This window comes from Acomys russatus, chromosome 25 (genome assembly GCF_903995435.1).
Source record: "Acomys russatus chromosome 25, mAcoRus1.1, whole genome shotgun sequence".
Taxonomy (NCBI): domain Eukaryota; kingdom Metazoa; phylum Chordata; class Mammalia; order Rodentia; family Muridae; genus Acomys; species Acomys russatus.
The window spans coordinates 3,730,802-3,750,878 of record NC_067161.1 but is presented as its reverse complement, the minus strand read 5'-3'; the positions used below and the strand labels follow the sequence as shown (position 1 = coordinate 3,750,878).

Below are 20,077 nucleotides of genomic sequence, written 5' to 3'. Positions count from 1 at the left end.
TGAGCCATCTCACTGACCAGCTTTTATTTTTAAATCACCTTTCTCGTTTCCTTAGTTCTGTCTGCCTAGATTTTTACACTTCCTTTCTGATCTCAGTTATTCGACTCTACTCTTATTAATATAACTACAAGCCTTTTTTAATGGATTTTGCTCTTTTTCCACTTCGTGTCCCATCTGTCTCTGCTCAAGTCTGAATTTCCCTCTCTTAGCTATAAATTTGGGTTTCTTTTCTTGATAGCTGGGGGTTCACATCCTTTTGTGTGTGCGTGTTGAGTATGGGGGCTTGGGGTCAGCCTCGGGTCCTCGGGCACCCTTCCTCAGGTGCCACCCACCTTCTTTTTAAAGGCAGGTCTATCACCAAGCTACTGATTAGCCGAGGCTGGCCAAGGAGCCCCAGAGACTGGCCTGGCTGTGCTTCCACTTGGTTTTGCGTTGGTTCTGGGGATCAGGTCATGTCCTCTCACTTGTGCCAAGTGCTTTGCCCACAGAGCCTTCCCCCCCCCCCCCAGCTCTCCATTTACTTCTCAGAATCCAAGTCAGCTGCTCAACTCTTCCATCAAATCTTCCCATCCAGGTACTGCAGTTTTTGTCTTAGACATTGGGTTCTTTTTGTTATTTTCATTTTCATGATCTTGTGAGTTTCTTTCTTTTCTTTTCTTTTTTTTTTTTAAGATTTATTTATTAATTTTGTGTATCTGCATGTACACATGCACACCAGAAGAGGGCATCAGATCTCACTATAGATGGTCGTGAGCCACCATGTGGTTACTGGAAATTGAACTCAGGACCTCTGGAAGAGCAGACAGTGCTCTTAACCTCTGAGCCATCTCTCCAGCCCCGATCTTGTGAGTTTCTTTAACAGCGATAATCTGTTTATTGTGCATTAGGAGGACAGCATTTAAAATGCCCTTGTCAAGGAATGTAGAGGCTTTGTCTCTTGAAGGTTGGTTTCCAGGCTATCTTGTTGCTTTGAGCACACAATCTCTTTTCATGAACATTGAGTGTCTGCAGGGTCTTTGCACACTTCCTAAGCATACAGAAGGACTCTTCCTGCCTCGGGCTGTTGGGGTCCCTTGGATCTCTTCTCTAAGTCTGGATGTTCTGGGCTGTGGTGCTGTGGTCGGCAGCCCAGCCTCCTGTGGTTCTGCTTTGAATCAGATACTCAAACTCCACCAGTGCTCAGAGCACACCGCAGGGCAGGACAGAAAGCAGCCCCCAAAGTCGTCCTGCAGACAAGCTCTGCCCTCCCCCTCCCACTCCCAGGGGAAGCTGGGATCCCAGTAGCTACCTTGAAGTCTGCACAGGCTAGGAGTGGGCCCACTGCAAGCAAAACCACCACTTGTATATGGGCACACCCGTGTGGAGGCCAGAGGACAACTGCCAGAGTGGTTCCTCAGGCACTGCCCATCTTTTGGTTGAGATGGAATCTCTTTCTACAACTAGACCATGTCTTTCTGTCCCCTTTGGTTCTGCAGCTGTGCTCTGACAGGTCTTTGTATGGTCCTATTAAGAAGAGTACCTGAGACACCATACCCCTCGTGACTAAGGGCTCTGGCCTCATAGTTCTTACTCTCTTATTGGTCCTCACGCCAAACCCGGGTCACACACCAGGTCCCCACGCCAAATCCAGGTCACACACCAGGTCCTCCCACCATGCTGTGACTCATATTTTCCATTTCACTAACTTTTCTCTTCTGACGTTTTACACTTTAACGTGAGTGTCACACGCCCGACTCTTACATTACTCTTAGAAATTTCTTTTAGCCTGTTGCTCATCTTTGAACGTCTTCTTTCATTGCCTTTAAGAGTCCCAGGCTGCCCCTGAGTCCAGGATGTCACGGTCTCAGGCAATTCCCCACTGTTTGTTATTCACAGGAGTTGTGACTTGTGTGTTAGATGAAGAAGCAAACGTGCTGTGAGCTGCCAGTCTGTGTCAGGGTCACCTCAGAGCTTTTATTACAGGTTCTGGATGTACAAGGTTCTGAGGGTCCTTAGGGTGCTTGAGACACCTGGCTTGGTGGCAATAGTCTCAGATATTATCTCTTTATCCCTCAGGAAATATTTATTTTTTATTTATTTATTTATTTATTTATTTATTTATTTATTTTTACAGGGTCTCTCAGTGGCCCAGAGCTAGCCTTGTTAGGCCTACGCTGGCTGGCAGTGAGCTGGGAGATCCACCTGTCTCTGCCCTCCCAGAACTACTATCACAGATACTCCATTTCAGTCATATTTTTTTTTCCTGGTTCTGGGGCTTCAACTCATGCTGACCTTTTTGTTTGTTTGTTTGCTTTTTAATATTAACAAACTGTATTGATCTTTATTTTCTATGTATGAGTGTATGTCTGTATACTGTATGTGTCTGGTGTATGTGGAGGTCAGGTCATCCATTTCTGTGGCAGTTATGAGCCACTATGTGGGCGATGGGAACTGAACCCAGGTCCTCTGCAAGAATTCTTAACCACAGAGCTGTCTCTCCAGCTCTCTTTGTTTTTATTAAGACAGAGTCTTGCTATGTAGGCCAGGCTGGTCTCCTGTCCCTGCCAACCAGGCCAGCTTTTTTCATAAAAACCACACTGCACATAGCTCTGTTAGGCCCCTGTGCTCACCGTGGAAGTGAGCACTTGTCATCCCTTTAGGAGCTCACAGGATGGTACTGGTTACCCAAGGCTAGACCAGAATGAGAACTCACCACACTGCAGGGGAAGAGCCAAGGGCACAGAGTCCTGGGCACACAGGTGGATGTAGGCACCTGCCAGGTAGCAGGCGGGTTGGAGATCCTTAGGGTCACAGGTGTCTTGGACACACAGTCTGAGGAATGGGGCAGGGTCCACCTGAAACCAAAGCCAGCCCATCACTGCGCTTGCCCACTGCACTCTTGGAAGGGCACAGGTTAGATCAGGCTCCTTTCGCCCTGTGGAAGCCTAGACTCACCACCTGGAAGCAGTTGCCCAGGCTAGACCAGGGCTCTTGGAAGAAGGCCTGGCAGGTGCTGCTGTGTCCTGAACATGGCTGCTCTGCCCTCTGTACAGGAGCACAGTTCTCCCCCACCTGGATGGAAACACACACACACCTCAGTCCTCCACACACACTTTTCTCTTGGGCACACTGTCTGGTGGGTATGAGCCACAGCAAGAGACGGCTGTATCCTTGAGTAGAGCAAGAGGGCTCCTGCTTTGCCCCGCACCTGTGCAGCGCCCTCCACCGAGCCTAGGGGTAGACTTGGCAGAAAGGGTTTGACCGCAGCTTACCTGCCAGGCCTGGGTGAGCTCCTCCAGGCTGGCAGCTTCTGTGCCATCTGGCAACATTAGCTCATCATCTGCCTCATTGTTGTTGGTACCCAGAAGGCCAGCAGATGTTCCTGTAGGGCAACAGGACCTATTGGGAAAGCCTCCCTCTCCCCACTTCCCGGGACACCAGAGTCCTCGAGAGTAGGGAGGGAAAAGGGGATCTAAAGGGGATCTATGCCTTGCGGTGCTTTTCCCACTGTCCCAGCCCACAGAGCCACCTAGAGAGCTTTCCGGGGCACCTGTTGGAGCATAGCTGCATGTTTCTGACTTCACTGTGTATGGACTCTCCCCAGGGAAGAGAGCCAAGCCAGGTCAGAAGCCTTGGCCCAGATGCTGGCCCTGGGAGCAGTGTTGAGTCACCCAGCCTTTGCTGGGTCATCTGTTGTAATGGGACAGGAACCTCCAGGACTGAGAAGTGAAAGGAGATCATTGGTCCCTGCCACCCAAGCAGGGAAGTGACCAGTCAGCAAAGAGCTTATTTCTAGCTCTTGCCATTGGCCTATGCTCTTCTTCTTCACCAGGGAGGCCAACAGCGGTGCTACTGAAAAAGGGAACATCACCCTCAGGCCTGGAGTCTGGCCATGGAGTAGCTAGAAAAGGCCTTTGTGGGCAGCACCAAGCCCCAACGTACCATGGTGCCACAGGCCCAGCGTCAGGCTGCACAGGCCTCCCGGCACGTCACAGGAGACAGATACACCATCCTCGCTGCTCAGCTCAACCCTGGGCCCAGTGTTCAGCACAGCAGGAGATGGGTCTAAATCCCAGCAGCCCTCCCCAGGCAAGGCAGTGTCATAGAGCTTGTAAGCCTGTGAACGCACACGGGTAAGCCTGAGTCACTCCCCAGCATCAAACGTTTAGGCAACACATAGACAAGAGGCTCCAGGGAGCCCTTCCTCCTCCTCCTGTGCACTCACCTTTAGGCTAGGATACAGAACGAGGGCTGTGTGGTTCAGCTGTGCACGGAGGGCTGTGAACCCAGAGCTCATGCGGCTCAGCATCAGGGAGAATGTTTGCTGAGTGAGGTCTTTGGCCAGCAGGAAGCTGCCGCAGCGGGGACCCAGGTCCCACACCTGCCCATCAAAGGTCACCATGTACCTGGCGCCGGCCACCACAGCACGATCTGAGAAGAGGCCAGGCCAGCTCAACACTGAGTGTAAGCTTGCCTCCCAGGAACAAGTGTGCTCCCAAGTCTGGGGACTCTCCCTAGATGCTGAGCTCAGCAGTGCCATCGCACAGTAAGCCGCTCCATGCCAAGCCTGATGCTGAGCCTCCTTGGCAGCAAGGGCTTGTGTTCAGACAGCATGCTTATAGCCCACACAAGCCAGCCATGGTATCCCTTCTACTCCCCACAGGAGGAAACTGCGGCTAAAGAAGTTATACAGCAGTGCAAGCCAGAAACAGGCTTCCCAGGGCTTCCCAGGGGCCTCCCAGGGCCTCCCAGGGCCTCCCAGGGCCTCCCAGGGGCATCCTGGGGCCCCAGACTGCGGACACTACAGCCTCCCCAGTAAGCCTGCACTCAATTAGCAGCCTTCCAGCCACAACTGGAGCTCAGCCTGCTATTCCTCCTCCGTCAAGGCCCCCTGGGAGAGGGCTGGCCTCAGGAGCCCCCAGCCGCCGCGTACTCCCCCTTAGCCAGGCACAGGACTTATATTTGGGACAAAAATCCAGGCAGGGTCTATAGCCCCAGATGACCTCACCAACCCCAGGGACTCATGGGGATGCCACAGGGCTTGGCACGTTTTTCCTGTGGCTGCTTGTCATCAGGTCCTATAGGGCTTGCTAGGCCTTTCACGCCACAGGCAGGGGGCTTCCCAGGAAGTAGACCAGCCAGGCAGGACTCACACTTGAAGGGCCTCCTCAGTAGTCGCCGCCGCTGCAGGAACCCATAGAACTCAGCCAGCACATTAGCCTCATACAGCCTGCGGAGTGGCCACAGGAGTTTGTCTTCCAGCAGGTAACTGACCACCTGGGCCGCATCCAGGGGTTCATCCCCCACTGACAGGAGTGGCAGCCTTACCACCACAGAGCAGTTCCTGGAAGGGACACAGAGAAGCTGGGCCCCCTAGCAAGTTGGGATGTGTCGCTGAGCTCACATCCTGTCCCTGCAGTGCAGGGAGAAGGGATCACAGCAGCTGTCCCCTTAGAGAGGGCCTGCCTGTTTGGGCAAGCGTCCTAAGACGGACCAAGACCCTGCAGTACTGTGTATTCCAGGGGGCAGTGAGGTCATGGGGAAGAGCATAAACACCAGGGAGGCAAATCCACCTCAGGGTGCTGTGCCGTTGTTGGGATACAGGCTTAGAACAGGAACCCAGCCGAAGGGAAGCTGGGGCGGGCGGGGGAGACAAGAAAGCCTTTCCACTCGGTCCCATCTTCGTCCTACACAAACATTGTCTCTCCTCTCTCCATTCATTTTCCTAGGAGGTATGTTCCAAATTTATAGGTGGGGAAATTGAGGTGGAGTAGGAGTCCAAACCGAGATTTAGGTAGGCGCACGGTTTTCCAAACCCAGGAAATGCTGCCACCTGCTGGGATAGGAGGGAACTGCAGGCACTTTCAGCTGCTCCTTCCTGGGAGGCTGCCTCTTTGCCGCCACTGCTCCTTGGCTAATTCTTTCTTACCCAACAGAACATAATGTGCCAGCACCGCCCCCTTACGCCGCACTGGACTGACCGGTTTTTACCACCGAAGTGCAGGCTGACCTTAAAAACACTGCTGTCTTCTGACTCCCTCTCAACCCTTCCGTGTTGCCATTTTTCCAGCAATCACCCAGCCAGCCACATCACGCAAAACTAGGGCTCTACACGCGGCATTTCCATAGTCTCTCCTCAACATGTGGAACAATGGGACTGAACTTTTGAAATACACAGAGATACACCTTCCCTTGGGCCCAAACCCTTGTGTATGTGCCATCTCCAAAGAAGAAGCCACGACCACAACCCTAGGCTATTTGGAATCTGTCCAAGTCCTCTTGGCTTCCTTACAACTAATTCTTCAAACAGGTACCACGGTGCCACAACACACATATACACACACTCCCATCCCCTACTCTGCACCATTTGTGTGCCCTACCTAGAACTGCCTGCTCAAAGCTCACTTCTGGGCTGGGGAGATGCCTCAGTGGTTAAGGCACTTGCCACACAGGCACAAGGATTGGAGGTCAGATACTCAGAAATGCCATAAACGTGAGGTGAGCATTACGCGTTTGTAATTCCACTCCCAGAAGGCAGATCCCCAGAGCAAGCTGGCTGGCAAGACTAGCCCTATCAACCAACGAACTCTGGGTTTGACTGAGAGAGCCTGCCTCGATGAGTAAGGTGGAAAAACAATAAGGATTATCCTCTATTAACTTAAGCCTCCATATACATGTGTGGACCCACAGAAATGCCTATCACGCACACAAAATGGGGAGCCGCCTTGCCCCATTTTCAACCAACCTGCACCTTCGTGCGTGTCGTTCCCCTTCGATTGCTTTTCTGAGCACTGCTTTCAGCAGCATGTGCCACCTAGCACTTGGTCAGGGACTGGTAGCCTGCCCATCAGACCACAGCCAGGCTGCTACCCAAGAATGTCTTCCCCGCTGTTGCTAAGGCTTCTGCAACCCAACTAGAATGTGAACAGAGTTGATGCAGAGCCTGAGCCGGAGCCTCCTTTTCCCACCTGTCAAGTGAGGACCGTCTATATGGCAGTGTTGCCCTAAGAGTGAGATGATGGGCCAGACACAGGCATTTGTCATGCCCACCCCCCCCCCCCCCCCCTGCTTACCTGGCTGAGTAACTGAACATGTTCAGCAAAGGTTTGCAGAGCTGCCTCAGGGCCCAGGAGACCTCAGCCTCAGCCCAGGATAGTGTATGGTGGGTGGCCTGGGGGGGGGGTGGAATGGGGCAGGGACAGCCATCAGAGCCACCCTCACTGAGCCCAGCCCCACCCCCCACCCTATCACACACACCCTCACCAGCTCCAGGGTACCCATCACAGCTCCCAGGGCCACCTGGATGGGCCTTAGCCTCCAAGTTCCCAGCAGCCTGAACAGCCAGGCCTGCAGCCACTGCCTGGCCTCCTCAGCCCGCTGTCGCCACACCTCATCCAGGGACCGCAGCATCACGTCTGAGTAGGCCTCATTCAGCGTGGCCAGGGGATCTACAACAGGAAATCACCCCAAAAGCCTCAGGACTCCCGGCTGCAGATGAAAACCACTGAAGCAGGATCCAGGAAAGCCAGCCATGCCTAAGATCCCAGGTCTAGAGGACAGGGGGCGGGTGCCCTGGAGTAGGGGATGGGGTAGACTAAGGCAGCGAGCACTCGGACTACTGACCTGGTCGCCTGGAAAAGATAGGATGGGCTCGCTACTCCCCATTGTGCAAACATGCCCCCCCCCCCCCCCGCCTCGAAGCTGGAAAACTGTGTAACAACCCTGGTAGAAACCCTGTGTGTCACAGACATCACAATTCAACCCTGGGGAAGTCGATGGCGTTCGGAGTGACATGGCATTGCTCTGGATGCTGCACATAGGGCTTTTGAACGTCAGCCCAGCACCCTTCCCTATCACCAACTCGGCTCTGCCCCTTTGTGAGTCACAGCCATGAGGATGTTCCGTGTGCTCCTGGGTAGTCATTGACACTGGTACAGCTGACTTTGAGCTAGAGGCAGAGACAAGTCAGAGGCACGTCCCCACCGCCTGCTTTAGTGCTAAGCAGGGGTCTCGGGCGGGGCAGTGGGCGTGCTGTAAGGACCAGAAATGGTCCTTCAGTGTTCTCAGCTTGCTCAGGCCAGAGCTGTGTGCTGACCAGGATAGAAGCCTCACTGGAGCACACTGACAAGACACCTGCCCGAGACAGTGGTACAAGAACATGTCTGAAGGCCCGAGGCCCCCGGGGCTGGGGCTGGCGCAGGGTTGTGCCCTCTGCTGTACTCACGTTCCAGCTCATTCTCCAGCTGTTTCATCTCCAGCTGCAGCTGCTCCAGGTAGAGAGGCAGGCTACCCGCCAGCAAGTGTCTGGCCTGGCTGCGGCCCCACAAGGTAGCCACCACCTGGCCACCTGCCTGAACAGCACCTAGCCCCACCTGGGTCAACTGCAGCAGACACTCCGCTGCAGTGTCCAGGGTGCCCACTGGCTGTACCTAGGCAGGAAAACCAAGGCAAGATCAGTGGGAAGATCACAGGGATAGCCCTCTCCAGCCTCGCATGCCTGGGCTGGAGAGCTGGGGGCACAGGCCAGAGGCTCCCCCGCCTCTGTGTTTCCATTCAGGGACTACTCACCAGGTTCTGAAAACCTCTCATGTAGTCATGCAGCTTCTGGAACCTCTCTTCCAGCTGGGCCTGCACCAGGGAGCCAATTGCTGCCATCTTGGACTGTGGGACAGACAGAGGGACAGGTGAGAAATAGAGAAAAAGGTCCTCTAGGGCCTGGAGAATGTGTGGGCTGTCCTGAACTGTCCACTCTGATTTTTCCGGGCACCGTTGCACTCAAGGACTCTGGGCTCCTGGCCAACCAACAGCCCTCCACCCAGGGCCCTCTTACCTCCATATGGCTTAGCAGGGCCCCTTGACAGCCATGTGCAACTAGGAGGAGGCTCTGGTTAGCTGCCTGCAGGGTCAGGTGCCCCAGACGCTGGGCAGGTTGCTCACTGCTCTGGAGCAGGGCTTCCACCTCCATGGCTCTCTTGTGGGCACATGCCCATACCATCACACTCTCTTCTCCGCTCCCTGGAAGCAGGAAGGGACTGAGGTTACATCCATGCCTTCGCTCCCTGCCTCCCAGTGCCCTACACGAAACCTCAAGATATTAGGGTTTAAGAGCCTTGAGCTATACCACCTAAGAAATCCCTTCTTCTGGCATACTTCACGCCCCAACTTTATACCCACTTCTAGATAGCCCAGCCAGATCACCCCATCTTCCATGCCCACCCCGCCCCCCACCCCTATGCCATCCTCACCCACCACAGCCTCACCTGATCCAGAAAAACAGTACAGTGTCAACAGGAAGTTCACTCCAAATGTGGGGTGATTTGTGCTTCTTAGCTCCCAACGGGACAAGAATAGGAATCCTCTGTCCTCCGTTGGACAAAGGTGGGGCCTAGCCTAGCCAGCTGACTCGAGGACCCTTACCCTCCACTTACCTTCCACATGGGTGGCAGAAGCCTGAAGACAGCTCAGGGCCCGGGACACCAACAACCTTAGTTTCTCCTTCTTCTCCGTCCTGCCCTCCAGCTGGACCATGCTTTGGGAAGCTGAGGTAGAGATGTGGCCCAGCAAGCTGAGCCGCTGAGCCCTGGGGCCTTGGAGCTACGAACCAGATGAGAGAGGCCTGAGTGGACCTGGCTGCTGGGGCTGCTTGGGTCTCTGGCCTTTGCCCACCCCAGATTCGGGGAAGGGCTAAGGCTGAATTGGTAGAAAAGGGATCAGAAAACACCCACTTCATTCTCCCAGGAGCACTGGCTTCCCTGCCCGCCCCCCCCCCCCATCCTTGCCACACAGCTCAGAATCCCACCACGTGGGGAAGCATACATAGCAAAGCCCACCCAACAGCCATCTTCCCAGCAACCCACTGTCCAGGAGTCTCAGAACTCAAGGCTTTTCACACTCCTTAGATGCAACTGGTCTGGGGACTGCAGGCACCTCTCCTTTGACAACCCCAACGGCCAAGTGCTTATCCCTGAAGCCCAGACCTTCTAAGTTTTCATTAAAATCACTGAAAAGATCATAGCAAGCTCAAGGGGCCATGTGGGTCATATGAGGTCATTGTGTTTACCCAAATCCTTGTAAGCACCCAGCCTTGAGGACAAATGACTGGTGCATCAATATAAAAGGCTTTGAGGGTCCCAGGAAGAAGGGACCACTGGAAAAGAAGAAACTGGTACAGGAGCCTGGAGAAGGGAGCCGTGCCTGCCCTAGCCTTGCTGCTCTGTGTTCCAGGCTAGGCCCTGCCGCTGACAAGCTGTGCAGCCTTGAGTAAGCCTCTGCTCCTCGCTGTAAAATGACACGGAACAGTGGCTCCTGAAGCTCAGCAGAGGTCAAAGGTGCTCTTGAGTCTTAGGAGTCTGAACGAATTCACCAGTCTCTGATGTCTTTGGAGAGGAGGTCAAGGGGAGTTGAGGCCACAGTGGACTAAAGTAGACCATGATGCAAAGTGCTGCATGGCTAAAGTGGGGAAAGCTGGGGGCTTGGGGCAAGGGCTGTGGGGCAGCGCCACCAGCCATGGGCAACCAACCAGTAGCCACTTGGAGCTAGCACCTTCAGTTCAGCTTCAGCCCGGCTACTAATGACCAGGGATCAAGGCCCCACAGACCTGGGCCATAGCTGGAGGAGCCTGTCCCTGAAATGACCTTCCTCGTATAGGGATCAAGGCTGTGCACTACCCAGAGTAGGGTAAGGAGAGCGAAGGGTGGGGACTGCCAAGTGCTTGGCCTCAGGCCTTGCTCTGCCTCTGATTCCAGGAAGCTGTATGGAGCTCCAGTTTATAGATGCTGGGGCAGAGCAGGCCTGGCTGCAGGTTTAAGCAGTGGCAGGCCCAGAGACTTCACATCTTGACTAGAAATGGTCGTGCCTCTGGGGATGGCCATTCGTGATCGTCAACTTGACTACATCTGGAGCTGATGAGAACCTAAGTGGCTGGGCACAACTGTGAGGATTTTGTTCTTAAATAAATCATTTAAAGTGGGAAGATCCACTTTTAATACAGATATTTTGAGGGGGGAAGAGCCCCCTCTAATCTGGACCCTACGTTCTGCTGGCAGCCTATAGAAGGGCACGGGAGAAGGAAGCTCTCTCGTTGCCTGCTTGCCCTCACTTTAGATGGCATGCCCATCCCTTCACTAGCAATGGAGCCTACTTCTTCTGGATTATGGCAGATACAGAATCTCAGCCCAGTGGACTGAGCAACTACTGCTTTCTTGGACCTTCCATTCATAGACAGGACCACAGCCTTTAGGCTAAAAATGCCCCCTCCCCATACACACACACACACATACACACCTGTTCTATCCGTTCCATTCCTCTACAGAACCTATCAAGAACCCAACAAGGACACTGTCCTTGTCCCGTTTGAGCAAGACAGAAGCCATCTCTTGATTATAGGAAGAGCCATGGGGTGATGGAGGAGGCACTCTGTTGGCCTGGACAGAGACCCCCCTAGGTTCAATTAAGGGAAAGGGAAGTCCTGGACACTCAGGATGTAGGCCTGAAGTTCCACCAGTGGCCACTAGGTGGTGCAGCTGCCCAGGGAGTGGGGCTGCTGGCACGAAAATCTAGAAGAAATTGGACATCTACCTCCAGCTGCCCAGAGAATTCAGGTGCATTAGGTCGGCTGTGGTTGTGGAGGGTTAGGCTGAAGTGCAGGCCCCGGTCAGGGTCTGGGGGAAGCCCCAGATGGTATTGAGAACTCAGCAGGAGTGCACCCTGGTCCAGACTGTGCTCCCCAGAGAACAAGAGGGCCTGAAAGAAGACAGCAGAGGTTCCAGGGGTCAGGAAACACTGGGGAATGACTTGGTCCCATACACCTTTGGTCTGCCCTGGTTTCCTCCACTTCTGGGAAGCTCTCCAGGAGAGCTGCATCTACCTTACCTCTCGCTCAGCCCAGTGACACTGCTTTCATGGTACAGTGGAGGGAGCAAGGGCTTGATGGTTTGTTAAGTTCTAAATACTGTCTGCCTGTGCTTTATACATGAGTGTGTGGTCCCTGGGAGGGAGGGAGGGAGGGAGGGAGGGAGGGAGGGAGGGAGGGAGGGAGGGAAAGGAGGTAGGTGGGTAGGTGGGAGGAAGGTCAGGAAAGAAGAAGAGACAAACGGATAGCAGGACCTGAGAATGGTGGGGTGGGGGACTCGGCAATACACCCGAGACAGTGGCAGGAAAGGGTCCCAGTGTGTGCCTTCGCAATGGTGGTGGTGACACATCTGTGTCACATCTTCCTGAACACCATGACTTCCCCTATATAGTCTTCCTTCTCTCACATAGAGACTGAGAGAAGACAGGTGCCGTGCAGGCGGTGAGTGTAGAGCCACTGTCCCAGGTGTGGTACCCTCCTCAGGGTCCCCGGTTCCCCTACACTCACCCTGGGCAAGTCGCAGAGCCCCAGGTGGAGGCTGTGGCGTAAAGTGCTTGTGTAGTCAGTCTCCACTGTCCCCCGGAAGCTATGCTGGGTGCAGCGGGCCGGGAGGATGTGCTCTAGTGTGGCCTCTGCGTGGACCTTGTCACCCTGCGGCAGTTGATGCTTCTGGAACGGTGGGTCATGACATAGGGGCTTATCACATAGGAGAGAATGCCCACAGCGTCCACGGGGGTCACTGTCACGCACACACACACACAGACACACACACACACACACACACACACACACACACACACACACACACACACACACACACACACACACACACACCAGTAACCCATCAGGACCTCAGGGCACAGAAGAGCTGGGGTCTCAGAAGCCCAGGGGTGGGGTATAGAAGCGTTAAGGTGGGTACACTCTCAGAGCCATCTGTCCCCATCTCAGTACAGGCTGGCTTTTGTCCCACACTCTGAAGATCTGTGCTTAGGCCCACTGGAGTGGAGATACTGAGCCCTCCCCCAGGCCCTGCCCCACGTCTAGCAGATCGCTAGCACCACTGGCCCGTCCATTGTGTGCAGCACTAACCTGCGTGCTTGACCTACTTCCTGTAGGACATGATTATCGCACCCAGTTCAGATGAAGCAAGGCTCACACAGGAATAGTGGCCTAGGTCCCATGGCATAGCCAGTACTTGAACCCAGAACTACATACGCTGCCTGAAGGTGCTAAGGTCCCCTGTGGGTGAGCCTGGCTCCCTGGGCCTTACCTCATAGGTCACATTTTGCCACAGCCGGCGTAGGCCCCAGGAGAGATCAAACTGTTCACTGAACATGACCGGGGTCTGAGTCAAGGCCCCACAGGCCTGCAGTGGGCCCAGGCCCCAGGTTCCCTGGAGCTGACAAGAAGAAGATAAGCCAGAGGCCTGCTGGAAGGCCCAGAGCTCACCAGTGAGCCAGCACATACCTGACCTAGTGAGGCAGCTAGGCAGCCATACCAGGCCACACTATGGGTAGAGGACCTGTCGGCCAAGGTGATGTTCAGAGTCACAGGTGAGTTTCCATCCCAGGATCGCTGAACCTGCGTGGAGGAGGAACAGGACCATCACCATCTCTGTGAGGGGAGAAGCTGGCGAGACTGGCTGCCTTCTTCTTCCCGAGGAAGTGGGGGCTAGAGACTTCTGCCCCTCTTTGTAGGTGTTCAGAACCTCCTACTGGGAACCTGAGAAAGGTTCCCCCCACCCCTTGGTGACAAGATGTCAGCCAGTCCCTTCTGGGTCCTGAGTATCCTGCCCCACCCATCATGGGAAGTGTGCCTCTTGGCCCTGGCCTCAGGGCCTTTGCACTTGCTGCCCTAAAGCTCACATTCCTGGGATCCTTGGCCTTGGCGGCATCTCTCATAAAGATCTCCCCACCCCTTCTAAAGCCAGTCCCCTGTACCTTTGCTCCACGAAGCTTATCACGCCTGAGTTTTAAAAAGCCCATTCGCCTGCTTGCATTCTGCTTGCCTAATATACTCCTGTTCACGGGTGGTAAGGTGGCTCAGAGAAGCCACACAGGGAAGGGCTGCATGGGGGGGCGGGGTCAGGGGGGCTAGGGAGCCTTGCCGCTCAGCCCTCCAGGATGTGGCTAAGTATACAGATTATCATGCAAATGAACTTAGAGCCTCCTAGAGAACCATTGTCTCTTTTTAAAAACCCAGCGCCCTGGCAGGTGCAGAGACTAGGCGAAGAGCTTCCTACAGTGGTTACATGGTAGGCATCGCTGGAAGAGTGAGGCTGTCTTTGCTGAACAGGGAGAGCCTCCTCATCCTGTCCAGTGGGCCAAGCCTGAGGCCTGCAGCCTCCCTGCCTCCTAGGATGAGGTTCTGTGCATAGCCAGGGTGGCCTGGGGCGGGGCGGGGCGAGGCGGGGGCATCTGCTGAGCCTGGGAGACCAGCTGGAGACTGGCTGTCTGTGCTTCAATGCCAGGTTCTGAAAACAAGGATGGTAACAGCACCAAGCACGTTTGGAAATAGGATAGATTGTGGCACAGGGCCACACCTGCTATATTTGTCACGTGGGCCCGAAACCCAGGTCCTGTGTCCCCACCTTTGAGGCCTAGTGCAGCTGGCTGACCCCCCTGCCAGGATCCCTGAGCAAGGTGGGGCCTCTAGGGTTTCCAGCCCCACTGCCTACCTGGTCTTTATTGTTCCAGGCTACAGCCAGGTCACCCTGGTGGCTTTTTCTAGAATATTCCAAGAACAGGCGGAGACTGCAGTGCCGTGGCAGAGACAGAGACAGCTGGTGGGCAAGCTCCACTGTTGGGGAGATGGATGGAAAGAGGGTCAGCAAGTTCACGTGAGGTCATGGCAGGGGACTGACTGGGGCAGGCGGCCACACCCACTACTCTGCAAAACCTGGAAGCCACAGGCTCAGTCATAATGACACTTGAAGCATCTTAACTGTCCCCATGTGAGCTCTGTCCTCCCTTCCTCCTATCCCAGTGACACTGAGCAGCTGACCCACAGGGACCCAGAGTCACCTCTGAGCCCCGGCCCTGGCCCTAGAGCCTCAGGACCAGCAGAGCACCACGACCAAGCCTTGGCCTTTAGAAGTCTGTTGCCATCAGCTCCTGATCCCTGACTGGCCGCCGTGGGCACACCTTGGTGGGCTGCTCACAGGCTTCAGACCAGACTTCAGGTGACAGCCAGAGGTCAATAGAGGTGGCAGAGATCAGCGGAGGCCCCTCCCCTTAGCCTGTTGTAAAGTTGAGGATGATCTTGAATTCCTGACCTTCTAGCATCTCTTCCAGGGGGGTGGGGGGTGGGGGCGCTGGGGGAATGGGAAGGTGAGGGACTGTAGGGATGGTGTCAGGATTATGGGCATCTTCCCCCTACTCCCACTATTTTTTAAGGTGCTGAGGATTAAACATTCTATGAACTAGGCTGTGACCCCACCCTCTCTGAGATTTTGCTGACATGGGGGGCTTCTGGCTCTCTGCCTGTTGTTTCTGAGGTCTGGGACATCTTGTGTTCTGAAGATTCCCCAGGGCCTAGAATAGCACCAAAGACAAGCAGGCACTTAGCATCCACGACTCCATGCCTTCTGTCCCTCAGCCGCTCACCTTGAAGATGGATGGTCCTCCAGATCCCGGAGAGGGGTTTGGAGAGGCTCCCGTTGAGGGCCACCTCTCTGCCATCCGATAGCACCATCTGGCACAGGATGTGGGCACCTTGTGCTCTCTGGAACACGGTCCTCAGGACCAGCTCTGTGGGAAGTGTGCTGAGCTGGAAGAGAAAGGGGTGACAGCGTGAAGCTGAGCGGCATACCGCTTGGGGCGGGAAGAAGAGACGCACCCAGAAGGAAAAGGAGTTGTGTGTGAATCGTTTTTTCCCCCAGGATTTCAGAACCACAGCGCTAAGTGCATCCTAGGCATGAGCAGGAGGGAGAGGGTAGGGGTGTGAGCAAAGGAGGGAGAGGGTCTTCAGCTCTGCAGATGGCGCAGTATATCCCTGGGAAGGACTCCTAAACCTCTCTGCGCCTCTGTTTCCTGTCCATGAAGTGAGGTAAAAATGACAGCTCCCATTGTCTCCTTCCTTCTCGCTCCTTTTCTGTCTTCCTGTGTAGCCCAGGCTGCCCCGTGACTCATGGCATTCATGCTGGGACTTCAAGAGAGCGCCACCACTCGGCAGGCTCCTCCCTGGGTAAGAGACCTTACTTCTTGCCTAGTTGCTTCCCCTCGTCTCTGCTGCCACCTGCAGGCTAATCTCAGCACAGCAGCTACAGGGACCTGACGTTTCCTCCTGAGCCTGGAAGGAAGGAAGGTGGTAGCAGCCGAATCCAGTCTGCACGAGCGCCCAGCACCTGCCAACTGCATTTCCTCCTGCCATCCCCACTCAGTCTGTCTGTCCCAGTCCAGGGGCTTCTAGATAGTTCTCAGGCTCATCCCACCCCAGGCCCTTAGCACGGAACGCTCTTTCCCCAGACTTGCTTGGCATAGAGGGTTAGCTGCAGTGTCACCTCCTCAGGTTGGCCTCGAACTCACAGCGATCCACCTGCCTCTGCCTCCCAAGTGCTGGGACTAAAGGCGTGTGCCACCACCACCCGGCTTAATGCATGTGATTTTTGTCACCTGCCTCTTCTAGATTATATATACAGTGACAGCCAGGTGAGTAGCTCTGTTCTATGCTACATCCCAGCTTCTGGAGCATGCCCAGGGTCTAGGAGAACGTGAATAGACAGAGCCTAGCTTGTGCTGGTCCCCACGGAAGTGAAGCCGCAAACGAGCTCTTTTCTTCCAGGAACCCACGCACCTGGGGGAAGAAGGTCTGCTGCAGCTGGATGACGTTGGCCAGGCTGTCCTTAGCAGCCAGCAGGCTGGCGCTGACATGGAGGCGGCGCTCCCCCACCTCTAGGACAAAGCCGCTTTTGGTCTCATCCTTGGAGTACTGGAGCTGGTGAAGGCAAAAGTGTAGGGGAGACACCACCACCAGGCAGACGAAGCTCGCCTCCCAGAGCCCCAGGCCAAGGGAGCCTGCAGCTTCCTGGGATGAACAAGCTCTGATAAAATAAGGGTCTTGGGTCAAAGTACCACCTGCCCTGCGGCAGGACACTGACAACATTCCTCACGTTCTTGGGCTAAGACGTTGACTCACAGATACTGGCTCCAGACAGGGATCTAGTTGTGGTACCACTTATGACCACAGAGGGCAGTGTTACATAAGGACAGTGCTCAGGGAGGTAGATCACACTCCTAGGACAGGGCTGAGTCACTGACACCTAGATCCTTGGCCTCCAGAGCCTTGGTCCTTTAGTCTTATAGATAAAGGTATGGATGCTTGCTTTACTAATGGACTGGTATTAAGACTATTGAGATGATGTGTTGTCTTCTGGGCTTGCAGAGTGGCTTTGTCTCTCAGAATAGATTCTGGATTCCCACAGAAGAGCCATAAAAGCTTGGGCAAGAACTGGCCCTCCGTACTTTGGGGTCCACATTTTTCCCATCCCCTCTAAGTCTAGGTGGGTTATAGAGTTAAGTTTATTATCACGAGTAAAAACTAAACAAAAGGGGCTGGAGAGAGGCTCAGTGGTTAAGAGCGTTGGCTACCCTTCCAGAGGAAGTGGGTTTGAGCCCTAGCACCCACTTAGCAGCTCACATCTGTCAGTTGCTCTAGTCCCTGGGGAGACATTGCCCTCCCCTGGCCTCTGAAGGCATCAGGCATATATGTGGTGCTCAGATAGACATCATACACTCTGCAGGCAAAACTCCCATCACACAGGAAATAATAAAATAAAATAACTAAAAAAAAAAAAAAATTAAAATAGTGCTTCCAACAAGTTCAGAAGCCTTGTCAGCATGTTCAAGCTAATTCTCACCTGGTACAAACAATCCAAAAATACAAACAAGGATGTTCTGTGAACTGACTGCCTCAACGCATTAAAATAGCAAACATGGGAATTTAAAAAAAAAATTAGTGATAAAAGACGAAAGGGACAATCTAGGGCAAAGAGGAGGGTGATGAAAATGTACCTCACTTTTATATCTAAAAAGGTTCACAGGAAAATGTTGGGGAGCTGGTGACAAGGCTCAGCAGCTGAGAGTGAATGCTGCTCTTCCAGGGGACCCAGGTTTGATGTCCAAACCCTGTCAGGTAGTTTCACCTGTGGCTCAGGGGATCTGATGCCCGCTTTTGGCCTCTGCAGGCACCTATGCCTACATGTACATATCAATACAGACACACACACAAATGAAAACAATAATACACATGTCAGGTCACAAAGGGAAGGAGTACAGGAAGATTCTAGACTTGGAGTCGGCCTTCAGATCCACTTGGCGGGGGGGGGGGGGGGGGGGGGGGGGAGGAATGGGGGATACAAGGGATGGGATAAACATTGAGATGTAACAAGAATAAATTAAAAAAAAAAAAAAAAAAAAAAAAAACAGATCCACTTGGCCTGCAGCCTGATTTGGTAAAGAAAATTTTATTTGGGGTATGTGTGTCCAAGCGTGTGGACGGCAAAGGCTGATGTCAAAGTGTTTTCCTCAGTCATTCTCCACCTTGTTTTTTGAGACAAGGTCTCTCACTAAACCTGGAGCTTGCTGATTGGCTAGACTGGCTGGCTAGTGAGCTCCAGGGATTCTGTCTTCCTGACCCATCACCCTTGGATTATCCATGTGTGTTGCTATGTCTGCCTGCCTGCTTATCTATCATCTATCTATCTATCTATCTATCTATCCATCTATCTATCATCTATCTACATACACAAGTATATATAAAATCTGAGACAGGTCTTGCTATGTAGCCCTGGTTAGTCTGAAACTCACTATGTAGATCAGGCTGGCCTTGAACTCACAGAGCTCTTCCTGCCTCTGCCTCCTGAGTGCTGGAATTAAAGGAATGCACCACCACACCTGGTTGTGCCTGGTTTTCTATATGGGTGCTAGGAATCCAATCTCAGGTCCTGCACTATCTCCAAGCACCCCCACCCTCACTGGATTGTTATCAGTCTTGCTTGAAGATTTACATATTGACCATAGTAGCTAATGTCCTACAGTAACAGGACTGAGCGGTTGTACCAGAGACTGGCCCCTGAGTTTGCTTTCTGGCTTTTTACACCAAGGTTTGTAGACTTCTGTTCAAGTGTGGCAGAATAGAAGTAGCGCAGTATAGCGCGTTCTGTGTGGCTCTGGGTTCTGCCATGTTTTTTGTTTGTTTGTTTGTTTTTTGGTTTTTCGAGACAGGGTTTCTCTGTGTAGCCTTGGCTGTCCTGGACTCACTTTGTAGACCTGGCTGGTCTCGAACTCACAGCGATTCACCTGCCTCTGCCTCCCAAGTGCTGGGATTAAAGGTGTGTGCCACCACCGCCCGGCTCTGCCATGGTTTAAACTCAGGCCTGATATCTGAAAGAACTGTTGAGGAGTTTCACTATCCAGGTGTTGTCTCAGCTTTCAAGTTCAAGTTCATGCCAGGCCTGGGGCGAGCCTGCAGTCCCAGCACTTGGGGAAACTGAGTCGGGGAAAGTAGAAGAAAGTGGTGGTGAGTTCAAAGTCAATATGGGCTACACAGTGAGTTCAAGACCAGCCTGGGCTCCATAAACAGACTGTTCAAAATAAAAACTGGGCCTAGGGATGTAGCTCAGTTGGTAGAGTGACTGCCTCACAGTCCCGAAGCCCCGGGTTCAAGGCCCAGCACTGTACCCTAGGTGTGGTGGGACATACCTGTACTCTGAGCACTGAGTTAAAAAGAAAGTTCTAGCCTGAGCCACACAAGGCCACGTGTCTAAGGAACAAATCATCCTGGCTTTTGTAGTTCTACTGCATTATGTGAAAATTCTTGTTCTATAAAACACTAGAGGTCTTTAGGAGTAAAGAGAGAGCCTCCTTGTGAACTCAACCACACTGAAGACTGTGTAGTCCGCCCCGTCCCATAGTTACATCTTTGCTTTGGCTGAAGCAGGGTCTCATGTACCCCAGGCTGGCCTGAAATGAACTTCAGTGCTGAGGCTGAGCTAGCCCTTCCGATCCTCTTGCTTCTACCTCCCTAGTGGGGGGTTACAGGTATACCTGGATCATGGAGTGCTGGGGCTAGAACCCAGGGCTTTGTGCATGTTAGGCAGTCCACCTGCTGAGCCACATCCTTGGCCCATCAGTCACTTTCCTGTGGGCTGAATTGGTTTCAAGCAAAAACTAAGACAGTCAACTTTGACTACAGTGTTGTGGAAACATCCACACAGGAGAGGGCTATATACAGCAGGCAGCACACCAT

General features: G+C 53.6%; 1 protein-coding gene across 1 annotated transcript in view; it reads right to left on the bottom strand.

The window, feature by feature from the left end:
- Nucleotides 1–2,660: 2,660 nt before the first annotated feature.
- LOC127208599 (uncharacterized) overlaps nucleotides 2,661–20,077 on the bottom strand; it is a 105,294-nt gene continuing 87,877 nt past the window's right edge. The window contains exons 45-63 of the mRNA XM_051168091.1: nucleotides 16,625–16,765; nucleotides 15,436–15,598; nucleotides 14,508–14,629; nucleotides 13,298–13,411; nucleotides 13,101–13,229; nucleotides 12,338–12,499; nucleotides 11,557–11,721; nucleotides 9,408–9,573; nucleotides 8,810–8,994; nucleotides 8,548–8,640; nucleotides 8,204–8,408; nucleotides 7,243–7,427; nucleotides 7,053–7,150; nucleotides 5,133–5,323; nucleotides 4,205–4,410; nucleotides 3,922–4,096; nucleotides 3,252–3,361; nucleotides 2,935–3,051; nucleotides 2,661–2,834 (exon numbers count right to left, since the gene is read on the bottom strand). Of these exons, the coding sequence (XP_051024048.1) occupies nucleotides 2,661–2,834; nucleotides 2,935–3,051; nucleotides 3,252–3,361; nucleotides 3,922–4,096; nucleotides 4,205–4,410; nucleotides 5,133–5,323; nucleotides 7,053–7,150; nucleotides 7,243–7,427; nucleotides 8,204–8,408; nucleotides 8,548–8,640; nucleotides 8,810–8,994; nucleotides 9,408–9,573; nucleotides 11,557–11,721; nucleotides 12,338–12,499; nucleotides 13,101–13,229; nucleotides 13,298–13,411; nucleotides 14,508–14,629; nucleotides 15,436–15,598; nucleotides 16,625–16,765 (2,901 nt within the window). The remainder of the gene's footprint in view (nucleotides 2,835–2,934; nucleotides 3,052–3,251; nucleotides 3,362–3,921; nucleotides 4,097–4,204; nucleotides 4,411–5,132; nucleotides 5,324–7,052; nucleotides 7,151–7,242; nucleotides 7,428–8,203; nucleotides 8,409–8,547; nucleotides 8,641–8,809; nucleotides 8,995–9,407; nucleotides 9,574–11,556; nucleotides 11,722–12,337; nucleotides 12,500–13,100; nucleotides 13,230–13,297; nucleotides 13,412–14,507; nucleotides 14,630–15,435; nucleotides 15,599–16,624; nucleotides 16,766–20,077) is intronic.